Source organism: Anopheles gambiae, chromosome 2 (assembly GCF_943734735.2).
Source record: "Anopheles gambiae chromosome 2, idAnoGambNW_F1_1, whole genome shotgun sequence".
Taxonomy (NCBI): Eukaryota; Metazoa; Arthropoda; class Insecta; order Diptera; family Culicidae; genus Anopheles; species Anopheles gambiae.
Window position 1 is genome coordinate 104668621 of NC_064601.1, and position 17551 is coordinate 104686171.

Here is a 17551-nt window from a genome sequence, read left to right on the forward strand (position 1 = left end):
GGCTGGGGATGAGAAATGTTCCTCAAGTGCGGGAAAAACATTCGCCAAGAATCTCGAAGAAATCCCACGAGAGCATTACCGTTCGATTGTTGCCATGCATTCTCTGTTTGGTTGGAGGGTGATTTTACGCGAGAAGGTGTTTTGTTATTGGCTTCGGCCGCTCGGCAAGAGGTGTTTGGCAAAGTCTAATAGACAGACTATACGGTGAAGCAATTTTGGCTCCGTCCACATCACCACATGCGGCTGTTTATGATGATTTGATGAACAAGGGCTTGAAGGACTTTAATTAGAACCATTCTGGTCGCAAGAAGTTGGAAATGAAACTCTACGCTCTACACTAGAACTACGGTAATGACAAACAAAACCGACTGCAAATGTGTTTTTTCCCTCTTTCTCTCTCTATCGAGAAATCTAGCTGATATAAAATGGTGTTTGTACTGTAGGACCGAGGGCATAATCGTTTTTCTCTCTCTTTCTTTTGTCTGGGTGCCTATTTGTCCTTTATCTCCCGCTGGAAGAGAATGCTACGCTTGATACAAATATCTCTGCGGTATAAAAAATACGGCCGCCAGAGGCTACGTAGAACAGCACTACTCGAGAAAAACCTAATCGTGAAGGAGACTACACTTCACGCTGCTGCTCTCAGCTACACTCTACTACTGGTCGTTGTTTCAAAAGATCAGGTCACAGCATTTGGCATACAGCGGGTTCATTGATGAGATCACTTTACAACACGGGAATCGGGTGGAACAGATTTGGAGCTATATCCGGGCAGGGAATGCATTAGAAAGATTTAAATGCTTTCCACTGTAACTACCTGTGGGTGAACGCGTACAAAAGATCTGACCATGTTGCTACTCTTTTTCTTCTGCAAGTCTTGTTTTCGCTTGAAAGCTCTTTAAATTGGGGGAAAAAGATAAATGTCTTCCAAAACAAGTAAAACTTTTAATACTGTTGTTCAAAATTCTATTGCCACTTTTTTGGCTCTCGAAGGGGTTTCTCGCTTAGCCCTCCAACATCCAACTCCTCGGAGGTCTACTGGGGCCTCTGCACCTGAATAATGGTGGTAGTTGGCTGTCAGAGCCCGAGGCTGGCCGCCGCCTGCAACGGGTACATGCTGGCCAGATCGAGACCCTGCGCCCCGAGCAGATCCCCGATCGGGTAGGTCAGTGTGGCCGTGGCTCGCGGCTGGTGATGGGCAGCAGCAGCAGCAGCAGCAGCGGCTGCAGCAGCCGCTTGATGCTGATGATGATGATGGTGATGGTGATGGGCGGCCGCCGCAGCCGAGGCGGCAGCAGCCGCTGGATGGGCGGCTGCCGCCGCAGCAACGGCAGCCGGATGGGGTCGCAGCGCGTTGGCAGCGGCGGCCGCATTCGCAGCCAGCAGCCGCTTGAGCGAATGTTCGTACGCGAGGGCGGCCGACTGTTGCGTGTTGGCGTTCGCGTTTGCGGCTGCCGCTGCCGCCGCGTACTGCAGCAGGGAGGGAGTGGCGGCCGAAGCCGCCGCTGCGGCAGCAGACAGGGGCAAGATGTGGGTGGTGGTGGCGGCGGCAGCGGCTGCAGCGGCGGCGGCCGCAGCCGCCTGCTGGCTCGTGATAGTGGCGGGCAATGGGTAGGGAGCATAGCGCAACGTCGACCCGACCGTCGAGCTGGTCGTGGGCCCGACCGGCCCGAGCGTGCTGGAGGAGGGACCGGCGCCGCTCAACACTACAAACTCACCGTATGTCCCACGCCCGGCGGTGCGCGTTTTGGCCAGATTCGCTGGAAGCATCACTTCTTTGGGCTGTGCTTTTTTACATTCGACCTGCGTGAGGGAGGCGAGAAAGGAAAGAGAAAGAGAGAGAGAGAGAGAGAGAGAGAGAGAGAGAAAGAGAGCGAAAGAAACGGTGATACAATTGTGTTTATATGTTTTATGTCAGAACGCATGTAATTAGACGAGTTTGCCACCTACCATTTTGTTATTGATTTCATGGAAGTGAATTTCGCAAACTTTGTCCACTACATCTTCACTCTGAAATGTGACAAATCCGAAGCCTGTGGGAGAGAGAAGAAGAGAAAAGTAAAATTAATAAATGTTAACGATGTGATGTTATGAAGAGCTGTGCTTATGAAAAAGAGTACTAATACATCATTCATAAAAATATGAAACCCTTAAGCAAGTGAGCGAGAGACTCTTGACTAAAAGCCACTAACTCATCAAATAACCACTAAATCAATAACTTTTATGCCACTTTTTGACCCTGCTTCCGCACAACAAAGAGAAACCCAACAAAACATAGCGAAGGTTCGGAAGGGAGACGGAACAAAAAACAATCCGATTATTATTTCACCGGAAACGAATCGTGGGAGAGCAGAAACAGGAAGAAAAAAACTTTCTCTAATTAAACGTGTTTCGTTGATTTTCCGTTCGTTTTTTTCCCCACCCCAACAACGGGTTCTGCCCATCTTTCCTTCCCGCGATTAGCATCGCGATGGTGGTTTTGTGGAGAGTGCATAAATTAAGATAGCAAAGGAATGAACGCCCGATGGCGTCCTGATTTTCTTCTCGAACGAAAAGCGAGCAGAGCTCTGGTTTGTGTGTGGGTTTTTTGTGTGAGAAGTAAGAAGCTACAACAGAAACCCTACAAATGCGCGGATGATTGGTGGCGTCGAATAGTTCTGCATTGCATAGAACGTACGGCAGGGGCCAGAGAAGAAGCATGATGGGAAAGGTGCAACCACCAGCGCCAAGTTCGCTCCTTTTTTCCCTCCCGCGTACAGACTTGAGCCCACACTTGAGCCACCCAATCACCCACCGACCGGCCCACATCGTGGCAGCGCACCTTCCGTCGCCTGGTCGCGCGAAGCGAAGGGCGCGAGTTAAATTGGAATAATCAGAATCAGAAGGTGAAATGAAAAGTGGGAAAATTATGTCGCTTGTTTTATTTATGATTCCGTCGGCCCATCAACGGCCCATCGGTGGGCAGTAAGCTTGTTTTTACGTTCGTTGGGTTTGCTTCCGGCATCCTTTTCCGTGGTTTTCGCGGCTTCTCGGGCGCTTTCCATTCAGCAGCGCCACCCGCACCGCACGCCGAAAGTGGACGGTGTAAGTGTGCTTTCCTTCCCGGGGTTTACTTTTCGTTGCCGGACCACTTGAATTGATTTGTTTCTCATTTGCCTAACTCAACGGCTCCCCTCGGAAAGAGTCGGATCGGTTGCGTTTTGGTTTGGCATTTTTTTCGGAACGCCCCACGTGCCCCCAACTTTTGGTCGCATCGTTTTATTATAAAACACAATTCTTCCGCGGTTCGGTGGTGCCGCGTTCGATGGAGAAGGTCGAGGTCCAATTATTCCGCTTACGCACTTACGTTTTCGTCGGCAGCGGGATGGTTTCAACATTGACGTTACATTAGTGTTTCGAGTTTGAGTTGGTGTGGCGCAGTTGGGAAAACAATAAAGAGACGAGACAAATAAAAGATTTTATCTTGCCACGACTTTGGTTCGCCAATCGATGAACAACAGTGTTTGGTGGTCAATGGTAATGATGATTGCTGACCGAAAGTTGCCCTCCACACGATGGAGGGGGATTTGCATTAGACAAAGGTGACCTTTGTCGATGGGAACAGTAAAGGTTGTTAAAATGTGACCGGGATGGGAAGAGAAATTTTTGAAAAAACTGTTTAATTTATTTTAATAATCCGTGGTCATACAATCTAAAGATATATCAATTAATCGAATGACGAGAACCGTCTAGATGAGGATAGATCCAAGTACGACGCTGCCTCAATTCCAACATTTTGATATTAGCAATTGGTTAGATGTCGCACAAAAACCATATCAGTAAGAGGCTACTAACTCATCTCGGAAAAATGAGTTTCCCTGCTTTCAGGCTTTCAACAGTGTGCTTCAATGTGAAAATCTTTCAAGGTAAAAGAAAGCGCAGAAAAAAAAACAATAAAGCCTCCCATACTGCGCCTCGCTGAAAACACAGCCAGTTGGACAGGCATAAAACATGAAAGGCTTAGAGAGCTGAAAGAGAAAGATTTTGTGCAAAAAAAAAGAGAGTAAAAAAAGCGACAAATCGAGCTCGACAAGAACAACAAAGCGTAACAAAAAAAAATACGCTTTTGAATTCTGCTGGAATCATGCTGTAGCTCTGTCTTGAAAGGAAAATTGCTTTTATCAACAATAAAAAGTATGTTTAGAGGCTTCCCCTTCCACCCGCTGCAACCCTTTGACATCGCACACCAGCACATGCTCAGTCAGAGAGGGTTTTTTTTGCGTTTCTGTCGCGCTTTAGCTGTCGCTGGAGTGCGCTGCCTTGAAGCGCCCATTCCTTTATTCCCGTCGTATGTGCAAAAGGTAAGCGTGTGTGGCCCATTCTTGCCTCACTTTACAATGCTGCAAGATGGAGCTGATGGTACGTGGGGGATGACGCGACCGGGCGGTGGAGCACACGTTACGCAACTGGCTTTCATTTCGACGTATGTGATGATTCTTTCTGCCATTTTTAAATTCACGTTTGTGTTCGCTCGCACACACATACAGATGTGCGCACACAAACGTTGGTGTAGCCTGCACGTGTGTCTCCTTACAGTCTCTTTTCGCTTATTTGTTACTTATTCATGCGAATCATTTTCAGACACACCTACACACACTCACACACACACGCCCAAGCTTCGTCGGCATGAATTGGGCTGACAGCGGGGGTATGGCTCCCAGAGGCAGTAACTAGCGCTGCATGGGAATGGGAGGTAACGTTAGTTTGTGGCACACGTGTGCCCGCCACCGTGCACCATTTGAGTCGCCAGTTTTATCTTCGCCATTCGTTTGGAGGATTTTTTTTGTCGCACTCGAACAATTTAAAAAAAAATCATTCGGAACGTTCTACCCATGAGAAAGGGCTTTAACACATGAGCAAAAAAAAAAAAATAATAAAAAGAAAACTAACTCGAACACAAACCTTTCCCCTCCAACCACCCTACCCTCAGGGCCCATTCATATCACTTGCAAAATGCTTTCAATCGAATGAGAATATGAAGCGTGAGATGCAATGTTTTCCACGAGAGCATTGCAAACAAGTAGAGAGAAATGAGAAGCAATGAAAAAAAGCATTCTTCGTCTTAGACAATTGTCTAGTCCCGGGACTGCTGCTGCTGCAGCTGCTGTTTTTTGCCACTGTCCCATCGCCCCCCCCCCCCTCCACAATTGAAAATGGTGAGAAAAATCATGAAATTCAACCGTGCAGAACAAAAGCATTTTTCATTTTTATGCACTTAGACAAACGACGCCTCCGACCGTGGGGCAACGTCCGGAAGGGTTTTGCGCTGCTCCCAGTCTTGCCGTACCAGGACGCCAGGAAAGGCTGCGAAAGAGGCGGCGGTATGATCGTTGCGATTCTTCTTCAAGGCTATTGCCGCCGGTAAGCAAAGCCCCGCAATTGCTTTGTCTCCTGCTGGTGAAAGTGTTGCAAATGTCATTAAATTTAGTGGCACAAGAATGCCATTTTTATACGCTCGCCTGTCGAACGGGAATGGAAATTGGTTTCCCTTCGCTCAGCGAGCATAGGAGATGTGTTTGAAATGGCTATGCGAGCGTGCGGGAAAGCATTTGGAATGGAAGCTAAAAAGGTTGTTGAGATATTGAAGTTTTACAGCCATATGCATTGTGTTGTTGAAGAAGCTCTCCTAGCTTAACCTGGCCATTTTGAGCGCGTTGAGGTGCAACAGCATTAGGAATAGAAGTTTTCGTTAGAAATAGGTCAATGATAAACATAAAATCAATAAAACCATACCATTTTAAAGCAACGAAAATGAATTTAAATTCTAATTTGAAGCTTCATAAAAGCCAGACAACGAGTAAATGTTTCGTTATGCCATCGGATTCAATATCCGCACATTAATCTATTGCCATTCTAATCGATCGAGTTCGCGATGACATTCCTTGATTGCTTACGAAAAGCTCAATAAACGTATTTTCTCTGTAAAATGTGATATCTTACACCATCAATGTCAGCGGTGATGTGATTTTATTTTCTCCCAGTCACCATCGCCCAGCCACACATGCGATGATGACAGTAATGAAGGAAAACAGAGAAGCACTGTAAGGTTAAACTCGACTGCCGTACTCGACAGAACAAATCGATGACAAGTCGGTTGCAATTGCTTGGCAGTAGGGGGAAAGCTGATACGATGGACTGATACACGGCCGCGGCTGACTCATAAGACACGCACACACACACACACAGAGCGGGCCAGCAATCCGGCAATGGGTCCACAGAAATATATATCCCATCCTCATCCCGGATAGGAAGGAAAATATCATCTTTCTACTTTCTGTAAGCGCTGGTGGTAGTGGAGCAAAAGTAGAAAAAAAAACACACGAACGAAGCGCACGGAAGGGCAAGGAGGAGGAGGAGAAAAAATAAATTGGATCATTAAAATTAAATGATGCTGAAATTTGCTATCGATTCCGGTGCGATGCGAGTCGAGCCCGCCTTCGAAATCGTTCGCTGTCGAAGAAGATTTACTTCCTTCCTGTGTATCTGTCTGTGTGCGTGTGCTTTGCTCCTGACGAAGTGAGAAGCAAAGGAGGGTTTGGTTGTTTTTTGCTTGCGCTTTACTTTTTATGTTTTATGTTGTTTGCCGGTCGGTCGATCGGTAACAAGTAATGATCGCTTCACTCCAGGCGTCCAGGCTAAATGACGGAAAACGGTTTCACTCCGTGCAAACGTTTGTGTGTTTGTTTGTTTTTTGTTTCAGGAAAGCTTCCGCGAAAACCGGGTCAAAATATTAGCTGAAGCAATTATGTAAACCTGTTTCGAAGCCGAGCCGTGGCAGTTGGGAAAAGCTTATTCAAATAAGTATGTCAATTAACAGCAGCTTGTGTGCTTGAGCGTTGCTCGATTGTTGCCGAACGATTAAAAAACTTTTATTCAGCACTCAGCTCGATGATTTAGCACGTTTACAGCCTCGACACAGAACCGTGAGACAAAACTGTGTTCATCCGCTGCCCCGGGTTAACCCCGGACACCCCTTCTTCGCCCCTGTCCAAGCGTATTTAGCGCATAATCCTTTTCCTCCGTCTCTTTTTCCATGTTAGCATTTCCGTGATTCCGTGCAGCGCCCTTCAAGATGGCCATACACACGCGCACGCTTGGACTTGCTGTCTTAGGAGCTCGGCCCGGAGCAATTTATATCGATGGACGGTGTAATAAATTTTCCCGACCCATCCCGGCATTGGGCCGGCAGGCAAAAGGGCAGTTTAGCGCCGTTCGTCCGTCAAACTCCCGTCCCATTCTAGGGGAGCAATTTTCGATTGATTGCTTTCGCTCAATTGTGCTACGTTCGGAAACCGTGGCCTGGCCCACTCCCTCACACACACACACACACACGCACCGAGCAAACCAATAGGGGAGAAATGGTTCCGTTTCGGATGATTACTGGAGTTGTTTGTTTGTTGTGTCGGCGGGCGAGAGGAAACTCTCGATCGGTAAAATCCTCTTTTCAAAAGTCCGCTATCTATTTCATTGAACTTGAGTAATGAACGGGAATGACGGAAGGATGGTGGTGGTTTGAGAGAAGAGTTGAAAAGTTTTCCACCTCTTTCCCTCGGCCGCGGAGCAGCCTTCTTAGCCTGTTGGTTTGCTACCGACCCCGGTCTGCTGATGAAGTTCCAGTGGTGAAAAACAACAAGCATTCCCAAACAAAGCATTAAGCAGGCGTGTGTACGGAAATGGATTGTGGTGCAAAAAGCATGCGGGTTTTTCTTCCCTCAATCGCACACACATAGCCACCCATACAAAGACTGCATGAATGAAGGGCGCATCGATACCGCCCGCTCCTGAAGCACTGCTGAAAAGGATTAAGTTTAAAGATACATCAAAACTTTTCGAATGGTTGAAACTTGATCCATCTACCGATCTGCACCGTCCATCCTTCATCGCCACCCCGCTACACATCGATGCACACACACACGCACACATAGAGCCTTACATACATACAATGTCGGACGGAACTTGTTTCGTTTCAATCTTTCAGCCATCTAGAGGGGAGGGAGAGATGGCTCCCATTCAGTTCCACCGTGGGTGGCCATTAAAAGAGCGAAGGATATCCCTCACAAACTCCCGTATTCATCGCCAGCTGATGGCAAACTGTAAAATACAAACTCGCTCCCTCGCATATCCTCGCAAATCCATCCAGTCCGCGTCCGAACTGATCGGTTAAATTGTGCAACTTTCGTTCCGAGCGCATTCCAAGCGTATCAAAAGCTCCCTTCCTCCCGCCTCTGGGCCTAGGTGTGTGGCCCCCGTCCCAAGGTTCCCCCGCTTCATGGCTCCGCTTATCCTATGCCGGGTTTTTGTTCCGGTTCAGTCTAGCGTGCTCAAAATTCATAATAACAAAAATAACTAACGCTATCTCTTCCGTAATGATGCGATGGATGATGCTCATTTAAAATCCGCACCGCTCCGCCCGGTCGGGAGTTTGTTTCTTCCAGCCTCGCTTGCCGCTACGAACAAATAAACCCCCCGCAAGAAAGCCCGGCGAAGTGATGAGTTTCGGGCAGGCGATTGATGTGCATCCGTGCTGGTGAAAGTGATATGTTTCCAACCCTCCCTCTCTTTCTCTCTCTCCCGTGTGGGGTGAGAAACGTAGTTTGGAGGATGAATGACGGGTGATGTATTATCGTTCCCGTGTTATCTTGCTCTGTGTGCTTCACCGCTTGCGATGGTGGTACTGGTGGGCATTTCTTTCGCCCGCGCACGCCGGCCTGTACATGTTTGATTGTTTCTTCGTTCTGGTTCGCTGTCTGCTTTCCCGGGGAATGAAGAGCGCGTACTTTTGGCGATAAAATTGGTCGTTCTGTTTTGTTTTGTTTTTTTGCTCGTGTGGGTGTTTTTGAGTGGGGAAATGTGGATCCAACGTGGATGACATTTATCACAGGTGAAAAATTGATCTAAATGGGTCAGATAATTTGCGAGTTTTAAAATGTACTTGCACAGTTGTGGAAATTGATAAAAGTTTTACGGAATGGGAGATTCGACGTTGATGATAAAAAATATTGAGTTTATTTTTCTACGGAACAGTTAGTGGTCTAGGATATACCATTGATATCTTTGGCAATCTATGACTTATACTGATACAGGCTCCATCAGTCTAGCGTTTGATAAGGTGGTCCACAAGGGAACAACATAATTGCACTACTTTCAATCACCAAGTAGCCAAAGCTTCTATCATTAGAGCTCTTAGTTTCTCAAGATTAAGATAAGAAAATTAAAGCATAATTGCAGCATCTTAATAATTGACCAAATAAAATAAGCCAATTCATTAACAAATTTAAAGATAGCTAATTTTTTGCAAAACGTTCATTACAAATTCGAGACATTTGATATTACTACTGTGTTGAAGTTGGCGTCAAAGACGAATGTACGATGAATAACGTTTAACTTTGAGAAAGATTTGGGTTTTTACTTTATTTGTGAAAAAAAAAACACACAAACCTTTCTCACGAGTCGAGTTTTTGTCCTACTTTTCGTGTTGGTAGTTTCATCTCAACAAACAGCCATGCGAAACTTAATGGTCCTCGAAAGCCAACGCTCAAACCCAGTCGGTACGTTTTGGCCACTGTTGGTGTAGCAGATTTTCCTTGTTGTTCTTTAAGATTATGTTAAAGTTTGTTGTTTCTTACAGCAGTCGGGATGCTTTCGCTCGCAATTGGTGTGACAGAGGAAAGCGTGCAAGCGTAAGTGGTCGACTGAGACGGAGATGGAAGTTGATGTGGTAAATATTTTAGCGCTGCAATTTTGGGCAGCTGAACGATGTGGTCCGCGGGCACACTTCACGACAGGCGAAAGATTCTACTTTTTTTAAGCTCTCCCGCACCCAACAAAAGGCAGAATAAAAACGAAGCTCCGACCAAGTGTACAATTAAGACGCTAGCAATTTTCTCGAAACGTGGTAGATTTTGGTCCTCTCGCTTTGCTTATTTTCCTTGAGATTTATGCTGTACCCATGCTGTGGCGTACTACTTTTCTCGCCGATACGCAGGCGGTAGTCAGATGTAGTCATAATTTTAGCTCTCGGTGCTCTCGCGTGGTGCTTGTCTGCGCTATCTTTGCTTCGCTCCACTCCTGTGGGCCGGTCCTACCCGTGGGGTCGGGCATCCGTCAAATGACAGTTTGAGTCAAAGTTCAGCAGCTACAGCAGCCGGTGGCCGCCGTCGGTAAGGGACCAATGAGGGGAACAAAAAAAAAAGAACGAAGAAAGGAATGTAAAGAAATTCCCTGAGCCAGCAAAAGACCAACTCGCGACTCGTGCGCTCAACATCAGCGTTTCGGGGAAGCATTTTTGTCCCACACCACCACTGCCGGCATTAGTTCTAGCTTGCAGTAGCAGCCAGTCTGCATGTGCTTTGCGCAGCACAAACAAGTACCATTCATTTTGGCGAGCGTTAAGAGCACCTACGCCAGAAAGCGACGAGGGAAAGTTTGCAGTGTGCACACTTTTAGAAATCCCGGTCCGGGGTGGGCCGGTTGTCTCTTGGCGAAGGCGGACGATGCCGGGGCTCTAAGGGTATGGGACAAAAATTCAAAACGGGCCAGATCTCTCCCTCTCTCTCTCTCTCTCTCTCTCTCTCTCTCTCTCTCTCTCTCTCTTTCGCTTAGGGTGCTTACAACGGAAACTACGCCACACTGGTCGAGATGAAAGATGGTGCGGGTTTTGAAGTATCGGAGCAGTAGCAGCAGCAGGAAAAGCTAACGAGAAGTAAGAGCATTAAAATGTCATTGCCGACATCTGTCGCGGTTCCTGGTGCTGCATGGTAAGGTTCTTTCCATTTTCGTAAGATCTTTTTCCGCGGTTTTTTTTTCTTCTTCGTCTACTCTCGTCAGTGCATCGCGCGACTCGCTCGTCTAACCAGTAATGGTGATAGAGTTTGAGGTTTGTGCTTTAAACGGCTCGTTAGTGCACTGAATGGCCCGGGAAGCGCTGACCGACACTTTAGCTAAGCCATTCGATGGTGTCCCGTGTCCAATTAAGAAGGCTCTTGTTAAGGTTAGGTACAGGATGAAACAAGCACAGCTTAAAGGATGGAAATATATCTTTGAAACATCAAATTCTAGGAGAATATTCCCATGGACATCAGAGATACTATCCCACGTACTTTATTTTTTTGTTGGATAAAGCATAGCAGACACAGGACTTCTGGGAAAAAATTAGCATGCTTTCTCTGCGCAAGAAAGTATTCCCTCCTTCGTTGCACAACAACTGGACAGCTTTCGTAGGAATTACTTTTTGCAACACGTGTATTCAACGCCAACACTTGTGTTTTGGCATTTGGAGTGTTACTTCCAGGAATTAAACACCCAACAGCGGACGAGGGAAAAATAATGTTGGATGCTAAAAATAAAATTACCCCATCAAAAACTTTCGCTCATTGAAAGATATTCATCCTGACCGCTCCTGTGGAACGCATTGGACTATTTGCTCGCGGGGTTGTAAGTTATTTCTGGGCCCTTTCAAAGCGGCGGGGAAGAAAAATGATCAAGATTTACTCCGCAAAAGTGGCAAACTTTCCTTCAACGTTTGGAATGTCTTCATCTTCAGCCCACAAAAAATCGACGACAAAGCGAACGCTCTGTCCTCCCATGTCCCGGTGGATGTGTCACCCTCGGGCAAAGCAAAACATAATGTCGGGAGAGTTTGACAGTTTAAGTTCTCTGCCCTAATGGTTTGCTGAGTAATAGTTCAGCAGAGCTGAAGGCTTTTGCCCTTTCTTTACTTTCCCTGCTACTACCCGGCATGGTAATGCATGATGTGCGCGGGCAAAACGGGGAAAAATGCTAAGAATTACATCATGCTTTTATTCGGCTGTCGAATTCTTTGCCACCATCGATCACATCTCGCACGAAACCAAAAATAAAAAAAGGAGGAGTTGGAAAACATGAATCTCGCTCCCATGTCATAGCGAGTGCGCGATAAGTTTCCGGTTGGAAAATATGTGGTTGCTCAGTAAACATCAATCAGCCAGCCAGTCAATCAAGCTGTCAATCAGTGTCCGTGCGGTGTGGCATCGGGATTCGTGTTTGTCAGGGATTTTCGGAACATAAAATCTGGTAAAGTCGCTGGCATGGGAGTTGAGTCTTCCTCCCACCCCTGCTCCATCAGTTGTGCAGATGGATGTGATGGGGATTAAGGTATGACTCTAACTGACGCTCGATTGGATGAATGTACCTGTGTAAGCCAGAGCAAACAAAAAAAGATTGTGCTTTGTCCGAGTTTATTTGATAGTGCGTAAACAATACGGTAGATTACAGGGTCAGTAAGTGATCACATTCCACGTACACGGGTTCGATGTCTGCTGTCATACAGAACTGCCCACAAAACGAACAAACACTTTACGACACGTGTAAGGAGATTATTTTTAGTTATGAGCTATGATGTCTGTTGTTTCTAATGCATTGTCTCGAGCTGACAGAGGCGGAAACAGAGCTTATTTCGAATCTACGAAACATTGCAAATCGTTTCAGCGATCGTTAACATACTCCTTCGTTCCTGCGTTTGATGTTAGCGCCACGAACCATCATCTGACACGATCTGTTCTCTAGCCTGTCCGACTTTATCTTTCCCGCACCCATTTTACGGTAAGACTCTCAATCCTTCTTCGATGTCACAAAACCGATGGTGTCAATTTTGCATCTGTCATCGAAGGGACAAACAGTGCAACCTTACCTTGATAGTGCCTGGATGGATGCCCGACCGCCAGTCCCTGACCAAATGTCTCTGAAATGAACACTTTTCGCAATGATTTATCGCTCATCGGCACCGCTCATCTACCCGCAACCTGTCAACCTGTGTGTTGACTGGCACGGAACCCTCCGAGAAGGATCGCGACCAGGGCTTCTTCATCCGGACACGTTCTCGTCCGTGTTCGCAACGTTTCGCAATTGCAATACCGGGGCAGCTCAAAATGCCGCTCGCAGTCTCCCGGTGCGGACGTGAGATTCCACAGGAATGTCTTCGATGCGTCCACCGGATCCTGTTCCCGACGTAGGGCGGTAGAGAACAACAACCAGTACGTTCGCACTTCGATTGGAAACAATCGTTGCCCCATCACGGCAGTACGGAGCTGGTGAACTGAACTGTACGTATGGTGTCTGCGTGTGTGGATACATGAAGGACGCACGTACGTAAACGATTTCCTGACAGCATTACGGAGACGAGACTTACGAGACTTTCGGGTAGGGTCAAAACCAATCGCCAGCTTCCAAGTATCGTCATCATCATCATCACCATCGTTCAGCTGCTGATGCACTCCAGGCGGCAACGTGTTTCATCTTCGCTGCACCACACGAACGCAAATAAACCTTCGCCGGGGCACATGGCGCACCATCGCGTACTAGCCTCCGCATGCGACGACGAAATAGGAAACGGTCAATCTTTTGCAGGTTTTGAGGAATGCACACATCAGCACAAAGGCATGCAACCAAAGCGAAACGAAAATGGCACCGGTGACGGACTCAAATGGAATGCAAATCAAGCTTCATCCGTCCACAATTTAATGCTTCCCGTTTGGCGCTGGTTGTCGCCCCAGAAGACGGTAGGGTAAGTGGATCTTCGAAATGGCGTTTCTTGTTGTTTTTTTTCTGCTATGGCAATGGTATTCCAATGGCATTACGATTACACACCGATGTTTCGTGGCAAGTCAACGCGACTGCTGCAACACAGCAATAAACAAACAGAGGAACAAAAGGACACACTCAGCGCGTTTCAACCTGCGGAAAGGAAAAGGAATATTGATGTGTGTACATCAATCTTTTTCTCCCGTACGCGAGTTAAGAGTGCTCACACGCCCAACAACGACGGCGAGGACGACGACGACGACGACGCAATCGAAGGTGATTGCAATTTAGCAAACATTTGCAAGCTTAGTCGGCCGTGAAGCTTTGGCCAAGCGACACATAGACAGAGAGACTCTTCTTCCGTGCAAAATGGGTTGCTGATGCTGTGCGGGTAGCTTATTGCACTGGTGTTGTCAATGGCGGACGGCATGCTACACTTTCTCTCTCTGGCGGGTACATTTGAATTTAAAATTCAATTCAAACTCAAGCTTCGCAGGTTGATAAATTGATTTCCCCAATATTTCTCCCGCCATACATTCGACCGAGAGGGGGAAACACCAATCTCCTGCCACCGGTTCATCATTTCATCTGTCTTTGACATTGGACGTCAGGGATGTTTTGTTGTTGCTTGTTTGTTTGTTTGTTTTGCTTTGTTTTTATTTGTCCGCGGTGGTATGGATTTTCGGTGTTCATTTCTTCACGAATCCTGCAATCAGCATTTCGTTTTCGGTCTTCTCTTCCGCATGACCACGCTGACATATGGCTGTCAGTTGATTGAGCATGTATTTTCTAGCGACAAACACATATTTTGGTGTGAACGAGCACGGCCCGGAATGCTAATGGCAGTTTAATCGGAGCCGATGTGATAAGTAAGAACCATTTTTCAAGTTTTTTAATTAAAATAAAAGGATAAAAAGTGGTGTTTTGCAAACACTACTATCACACTATAATCAATAGGATTGCTTAAACTAATTATATTATGAGTTTAAGTTTGTATGCCGTCGATGAGACCAATAGAACATTTTTAATGACTTTGTTTTAGAGTGTTATATAGTCTAGTTCAAAGAATGCATAAAAACTTAAAATATCTATAAGTTTGCAGAGTAGGCTGCCATATGTGCCAAAGAAAATTAAGATCATTTTTTTTTTAAATTGAAGCAAAATTCTGCAATGACCCATCTTAACGTTATTGTACAAATACAGTCCATCTCCGTTTTTCTTTTACCACAATTTGCAGGTTATGTTTAAAGCGACATTCGCTCACATCCTTAATTCTATCGATCGCTGGCAACCCGGGAGCAAATGATAACAGGCGAACTGTACATTAATTTTCCATCAACACCGTTTTTCCCATGTAATTAAAAGGGATCGGTAGTTGGGATGTTTCTTTTCTTTCACTTCCCATCTCACACCGACGCTGCCATCAACACAAAAGACACACAACAAAGAGCCCAGCCCTTGAAGTGACTTGTCAAAAATGTTCAGTTTGTTTGAAATGAAATTCACTTCACTTTTGCGTGACATTTTGTGCATTAAAACATCGCAGCCGGCATTTTGGCTGAAGTTTACGTTTTAATAAACTTTTCCTATTTGCAGTGTCATGGTAAAGGCATTTGCAGGGCGCCGGACGCGGATAGCAACCCTTTTCGGATCACCCTCGCTCATGGCCCACGTCCTAGTTACTTAGTTGCAGTTCAATTCATCCATCATCAAATAAAGTGATGGAGGGGAACGTGAGGTGCAACAAAGGGGAAGAAAAAGCGAAGCACCTCTAGGCCCATTTCATCTTCCAGCCACGCGGTGAGCAAAAGATTTCATTGGGCTAATGGATCCGTAAAAACAATGCAGGAAAACCGTGTCGTCGTGCAGTAGCACACACATACACACACACACACATACAAACACTCGCTGGTGTGCATCGTGGTGAGATTTTTTTTTCATCTCCATCAAGGATAAAACACCACGAACAAAGCATCTTGTATGCCGGTGCAGAGGAACTGAGGTGAATCTTCTCCGATTGCGATCTTCCCTACACTCGCGGCACGATCTCGTCATCGTGCATGAAAAAGTAATGACACCGCTTCGCATAGCCACCCTGGTGAAGGAGCGCAGGGTGGAGGGGGAAAAATGGATGCCTCAACATTGCATAAAAGCAAGGATAAACATTCCTGCTGCTCCATTGCTCGCGTAAGTATGTAGGTTCGTGTGCTTGCTTCCATCCTTTTGCAAAAGAGGTGCGCGTTGAGATGGAAATAAAAAGCAGAAAACATCTATACACACACATACACACACTTTAGTAAAAAATGCTGAACCAGAACACGGTACCCAACAGCCCTTAACGGTAAGAAGCTTGGTTAATTTTTCTGCTCAGAACCCGCGTACCAACGCGTGTTTGTGTTTGCCGCGGTGTGTTTGTGTTGCCACAGGAGGGAATCAGATTAAAAGGGTACCGATTCGATGTAATTAGTGTGACGGGGCCCCGTCGGGCAGAGATATGTGTGTTGTATTTGCGTACATTTCGTTTCGTGGCCAACTTCTTCGGTTTCTGTTTACCAAAACCAAGCAACAAGGCTACCAGGTCTAAGCTGCACACCGACGGTTTTTACTCTGTACTGTGCGTTTGTTTGGTTTTAGCTTTCGGTTCGCGGAGTGGGAAGGTACGATTAGCAGCAGCAGCAGTGAGTTGCTCAGAACACAAACAGATCTCGGTACAAAAGAAGGTGTAAAGTCGAAAGACAAATCTCAAGTTTTGATCCCTGTGCGAGATAAATACATACAAGCCTTCTGCTCTTTCAAGGGGCCACGTTTTGTAGTGAATTCTTCACCGACAACAAAAAGCGACACCAATCTTCACTTACATTACCGTTTTGGGTAGAGTTGGCTACATTACATACATGGATGGAAGCGGTTCTGTTGGTCACCCGGCGTTACTTCCACACCAGCGTGTTACCACGCTCTCGTCAATGAAACCGGCACAGGGCACTAATGCTCACGACCAGCAGAAGCAACTTGCGGGAGAAATTAATTCTTAAGTGCTCTTGCTAGACGGGTGCTCCTCGTGCCCTCACGCATTTCACACCGTGTGTAAGTGATGAAATCTTCTCACTGAATGTGACGGATTTGTGGAGCATTCACTCCTGCTTCTCAATGAAACAACGAAAAAAGGGTCCACAAAAGACATCGCACTTCGGTGATGAAGTCCGGAGGACGGGAAAGCTGATTAGAATATATCTGCTCGCATGTCGTTAATTAAGCTAGCAGCTTTCGTATCTTTTGTGAGCGTAGCAAATGGTAAACAAAAAGGCGTAATGTGTGCTTATGCTTCTTAGAAGGCGAGAATAACATGAAACTGCTGTCTATCAAAGTCTGGGACGTTTTCCAGCATCAAGCTGCAATTGATTGTAATTGATATTTGAAGCTGAAAATTAGTTACCTTTCAGGCGGAGCACGTTTTTTGAACCGTATGTTACAGAAGAAAATTTAGTGAAAAGGTTTTTCAGATGATTCTTCACGTTTGAAAAATTCTTGGAAGCTTTTGGATTTAGCTTTTACACGGTCGAGTCACCATTAATTAAAACCTTTTCAACAATATGATAGCTACGTTACCTATGCGAGATAAATCAGTTCTGTATTTCCAGTTTACAAAACTCACCTGAAATGACAGAAAAAGAGAGAGAAAGAAAACAGGTTAGAATCGAGTTCCTCTTCTTCAAGTAATTGAAGTCGTTTGAATTTTACTTTAATCGTCTTGTGGAATTTTGTTGGCAAAATTTATAACCAGTCACTTCGTATTAGTTAATATTAGTCTGAGCTGCACACAAACTGCCATTTTGTTCAATAATTCCCCTTCCACCCCAGCTCCGTCCCCTTGGAAAGGTTCGCAATCATGTCCTAGCACTTAGTCTCTGCTCGACAATGCTCTCCCTCTCTCGTCTTCACAAGAAACCCACAAGAC

General features: G+C 46.1%; 1 protein-coding gene across 17 annotated transcripts in view; it reads right to left on the reverse strand.

Moving 5' to 3' along the window:
* LOC1277242 (RNA-binding protein Musashi homolog Rbp6) overlaps positions 1-17551 on the reverse strand; it is a 591248-nt gene that overhangs the window by 35950 nt on the left and 537747 nt on the right. For all 17 annotated transcript variants that reach the window (XM_061643244.1, XM_061643238.1, XM_061643240.1 and 14 more), the window contains 2 exons: positions 1951-2033; positions 1719-1803 (listed from right to left, as the gene is read on the reverse strand). In XM_061643244.1, coding sequence (XP_061499228.1) covers positions 1719-1803; positions 1951-2033 — 168 coding nt within the window. The remainder of the gene's footprint in view (positions 1-1718; positions 1804-1950; positions 2034-17551) is intronic.